Source organism: Engraulis encrasicolus, chromosome 14 (genome assembly GCF_034702125.1).
Source record: "Engraulis encrasicolus isolate BLACKSEA-1 chromosome 14, IST_EnEncr_1.0, whole genome shotgun sequence".
Lineage (NCBI taxonomy): Eukaryota > Metazoa > Chordata > Actinopteri > Clupeiformes > Engraulidae > Engraulis > Engraulis encrasicolus.
The window spans coordinates 20060559-20065558 of NC_085870.1; the positions used below are offsets into that span (position 1 = coordinate 20060559).

At 50.3% G+C, this 5000-nt stretch overlaps 1 protein-coding gene across 3 annotated transcripts in view; it reads right to left on the reverse strand.

The window, feature by feature from the left end:
* The window catches only part of tox2 (TOX high mobility group box family member 2), a 188320-nt gene that overhangs the window by 3281 nt on the left and 180039 nt on the right, over window positions 1-5000 (reverse strand). For all 3 annotated transcript variants that reach the window (XM_063215149.1, XM_063215150.1, XM_063215148.1), the window contains one exon: window positions 261-653. In XM_063215149.1, the coding sequence (XP_063071219.1) occupies window positions 261-653 (393 nt within the window). The remainder of the gene's footprint in view (window positions 1-260; window positions 654-5000) is intronic.

Consider the following 5000-nt stretch of genomic DNA (forward strand, 5'->3'; position numbering starts at 1 on the left):
ACAGAGACACAGACAGAGACACAGACAGACAGACAGACCTGAGAGAGAGAGAGAGAGAGAGAGAGAGAGAGAGAGAGAGAGAGAGAGAGAGAGAGAGAGAGAGAGAGAGAGCGAGCAAAAAAAGAGACAGAGACACACAGACAGACAGACACGAGAGAGAGAGAGAGAGAGAGAGAGAGAGAGAGAGAGAGAGAGAGAGAGACAGAGAGAGAGACATCCCGAACATCACCTCACCACCTGTGCCCGTGCCCATGGCTTACCTGCTGGCCCGGAGGCGGGGAGTGGAGGGCGGGCTGCAGCCCCATCTGGTGTGAGATGAGACCCGACTGTGACTGGACCTGCTGCATGCGGATTGGCTGGTTGAGGAGGGAGCCCTGGTGCAGCGAGAGCTGTTGGTGGAGAGGGGGGCTGATCTGGAAGGAGGAAGGGGGAGAGGCACTGAGGGGGAGCATGGAGGGCTGGCCCAGGGGCCGGGGGAGCCCGTGGCGCTGGGCCCCGTAGCTCTGCAGGGGGTCGGGCAGCGGGAAGGGGCTGGGCCCCAGGTACGGGGAGGAGGGCTGGGGCGGCACGCTGTACAGTGGCGGGTTGGGTGGCATCATGTGGGAGGGCTGGCTCGACTGGGAGCTCTTGGGTTCCACCGGGTCATTGTAGTTCTGGAACGAGGAAGTTGGGGAAGAGAGAGAGAGGGAGAGAGAGAGAGAGAGAGAGAGAGAGAGAGAGAGAGAGAGAGAGAGAGAGAGAGGGAGGGGGAGCAGAGAGATAGAGAGGGAGAGAGAGAGAGCAGGAGAGAGGGAGAGCAGAAGAGAGAGATACAGAGAGAGAGAGAGAGAGACAGACAGGGAGAGAGACAGACAGACAGGGAGAGAGAGAGGGCACACAAACAAAAAGAGGTCAGGTGAGCATGTTAAGGTGCAATCAGCAAATCAGCAAGTATGACAAACAACAAAAAGAAGAACAATGAAAATATCCCCTTGGCTTTTCCAGACTGTCACAAACAAATGTGTGTGTGCCACCACGCTTCGTTCCTTCGTGGCTTGCGAGACTAGCAACTGTACTTTATCAGATGAAAATCGATTGTTCTTGTGACCTTATTCTGTGTACGTGGCAACGATGATATCTATTTCACAGGCCAGTGTGCGACATGCTTGCCAGGCATTTCATCAGCCGTCAGCTCCATTGGCTGCAGCCATCGCTCCTGGCTGTTTGGTAACAGCTAACATATACGTATCGAGTAGAAGCCACACAGCTAATCAATGAGGGAGCTAGACTGATGAACAGATGAACATATGGATGGATGGATGGATGGATGTAGGGATGGATGGATGGATGTAGGGATGGATGGATGGATGGATGGATGGATGGATGTAGGGATGGATGGATGGATGGATGGATGGATAGATGGATGGATGAATGGATATAAGGCCTGCAGTAATGTACTGCGGTCTGTGTGTGTGTGTGTGTGTGTGTGTGTGTGTGTGTGTGTGTGTGTGTGTGTGTGTGTGTGTGTGTGTGTGTGTGTGTGTGTGTGTGTGTGTGTGTGTGTGTGTGTGTGTGTGTGTGTGAAAAGGGTATATTGCCCCGGCCCCAGGGAGATAGGGGGCCCAGAATTATATTGTATGTATTGGGTAGGGAGCCCTTTCAGATGACTGAAAGCTGTCAGGGGCCCTGTGTGTGTGTGTGTGTGTGTGTGTGTGTGTGTGTGTGTGTGTGTGTGTGTGTGTGTGTGTGTGTGTGTGTGTGTGTGTGTGTGTGTGTGTGTGTGTGTGTGTGTGTGTGTGTGTGTGTATGTGCCTGTGTTTGTGTTAGTGTGTGTGCACGTGTATGCGTGATCGCGTGTATGTGTATGTGTGTGTGTGTTTGTGTCTCTGTGTGTGTGTGTCTTTATGTCTGCGGCTAACAACGAACATCTAAAAATAAAAACAGAACCACAAACTGTATGGCTGGGGGGGGGGGTTGTAGAGAATAGATAAAGAGCGACAGAGTACAAAGAACAAGCTGTGCTACGCTACATTGCGCTAGCAGGGAAGAGGCTCGCCTGCTGTGCTAACGCTGATGTTAGCATGTGGCACCTGTGGTGGACGACAGCCATTCTCGCTGCTCTGCTCTCCTTCCTTCCCACCAGCCCACCCAACGGCGCCGCACGCTCAAGTTTGTTTTAAAAGCTCCCGTCTGTCATATGGAGGGGGAAGTGGAGAGGGTAAGTGTACTGTGTGTGTGTGCGTGTGGGGAGGGGGGATTGTGTGTGTGTGTGTGTGTGTGTGTGTGTGTGTGTGTGTGTGTGTGTGTGTGTGTGTGTGTGTGTGTGTGTGTGTGTGTGTGTGTGTGTGTGTGTGTGTGTGTGTGTGTGTGTGCGTGCGTGCATGTCTGTGTATTGTGTTTCTGTTAGCGTGCATTTCTGTTTGCATGTGTGTGCGTGTGTGTTTGTGTACGTGCGTGTGTTTGCGTACGTGCGTGTGTGTGCGTACGTGCGTGTGTGTGCGTACGTGTGCACATGTGCTGTGATGGAGGGGTGGTGGTGGTGGTGGTGTGTGTGTGTGTGTGTGTGTGTGTGTGTGTGTGTGTGTGTGTGTGTGTGTGTGTGTGTGTGTGTGTGTGTGTGTGTGTGTGTGTGTGTGTGTGGGCTACATTTTAAACACTTATTCATCCTTGTGGAAGGGAAAGGAAGGGAAGGCAGAGGAGTTTCAGCTGTCACCCTGTGTGGGTGTGTGTGTGTGTGTGTGTGTGTGTGTGTGTGTGTGTGTGTGTGTGTGTGTGTGTGTGTGTGTGTGTGTGTGTGTGTGTGTGTGTGTGTGTGTGTGTGTGTGTGTGTGTGTGTGTGTGTGTGTGTGTGTGTGTGTTGAAGCTCTTGCTAATGGAGGCTGCGCTCGCCTGTAACAGGTGCACACTTAGCTGCCGTCGTCACCGCCACCATCACCGCCCGTCAACAACACACTCCACAACACACAGCATTCAGCCTTTCCTTTCAATAACCTCAAATCCCCTCTTTTCTTTCACGGTTTCACTGGCGTATACAGAGGCTTTCAATGCAGCATCACTTTGCGAAGTAATTAAAGTCATTTAAGAAACGAAAGGAGAAACTAAATGAAATAAATAAATAAACAAAACAAACCACAGAAAATTTCACTTGGAGATCATTACATGTATGTCTCTCTCCTAAATAAATGTGTGAGTGCGTGGGGGGACTTTGACGTTATTTTTTCCTCTCTCGTTTTTTTTTTTTCAAACCTTCTTTTACTTCCTCTTTTCTTTCTTTCCTTTTCAAAGACTGCCAGTCCACAGACACATCAATCAAAGTAGGAGTGAAGAAAAAAAAGAGAAAAGAGAGAAAAAAAACACAGATTCTGACGGAATATTTAATTACACGAAATGAAGGATGAGAATGGCGTTTAATAAAAGAAGGCATGGGAGTGGGCTGATGAATAACATATTCACGGCTTAATCAACGCTCTTGTTTTGGGGCGGCTGAGCTTAAGAGGAAGCATGGAGAAGAGAAGAGAGAGGAGAGGAGAGAGGTGGGGGTGGAAGAGGAAGAGGAGGAGGAGAGAGGAAAAGAAGAGGGTGAGGAGGAGCGGAGGTAGAGAGGAGGAGGAAGAGAAGAGAGGAGAGGAGAGAAGAGGTGGGGGTGGAAGAGGAAGAGGAAGAGTGGAGGAGGAGGAGGAGAGAGGGAGAGGTAGAAGAGGAAGAGGAAGAGTGGAGGAGGGGATGTAGAGAGGAGGAGGAGGAGAGAGGGAGAGGAGGGGTGGAAGAAGAGGGACGAAGAGGGAGTGGAAGACTGAGAGGAAGAGTGGAGAAAGTAGAGAGGAGAGTGGAGAGTGGAGTGAGAAATAGAAGAGGATGAGAAGAGGCAGAGGAGGAGAGGAGGTAGAGAAGAGGGGTAGAGAGGGGGGGAGAGGAGAACAGGGGAGAGGAGAGGGGAGGAGAGGAGAGGAGAGGAGGAGAGGAAGTAGAGAGAAGAAGAGGGGGTGGAGGAGGAGGAAGGGAGGGAGGGAAGAGAAGAGGAGGTGGTGAAAGAGGAAGATAAGAAGAGGAGGAGGGAGGGAGGGGGAGAGGAGGAGGAGCGGAGGGAGAAGAAAGAGGAAGAGGGGGTGGAAGAGTGAGGAGGAGGAAGTAGAAAGAAGAAGAGGGGGTGGAAGAGTGAGGAGGAAGAGGACGAAGAGGACGAAGAGGAGGATATGAGGGGGAGGGAGAGAGAGAACGCAAAAGAGAGGGGGTTTTAACATGGAAATGCAATTTGCGTTTTTTGAAAAGGGAAACAATGCGGGCAAAATGAGGGGCAGGAGAGTGTGTAGCCTACACGAGAGCCATTGCTGTTGGGGTGGGGGTGGGGGAGATTGCAGCTGAGCTGAAGAGTTGTTGAGAGGAGGAGGGGAAAAAAAAGAAATGATTGGTTGATTTAAAATGCATGGCATTCGGTTTAAATCTCTCTCCGTTTCTGTTTTGGTCAGACTGGATTTGAGATTCACAGCCAGAACATATTCATATAATTTCCTTTCTTACGGGGGTGGGGGGTGGGGGGGTGCTGACTACTGACCCAAGTGATGAAGTCAGAAATGAGAAAACCTACAGATTACTGAAAGACATCTGACTTACAGATGAGAAATATTAAACAGAAGCTAACGCCAAGTGTAAGTATGTCATATTCACACACACACACACACACACACACACACACACACACACACACACACACACACACACACACACACACACACACACACACACACACACACACACACACACACACACACACACACACACACACACACACACACACACACACACAACATGCATACACATTAATTATGGTGGACTTAAATGAACCCTCTGATGAAAGTGCAGCACACACACAAACACACAACACACTGGCAGTGTTAAAAGCTGCTTACATTGCATAGCAGTTTGTTTGTCATTTAGAAAGGGAAGTTGGTCAGATTGTGTGCACTCAATCACACTTTCTTTCTCATTGGTGTACACACACACACACACTCCCAGGTGTAAAC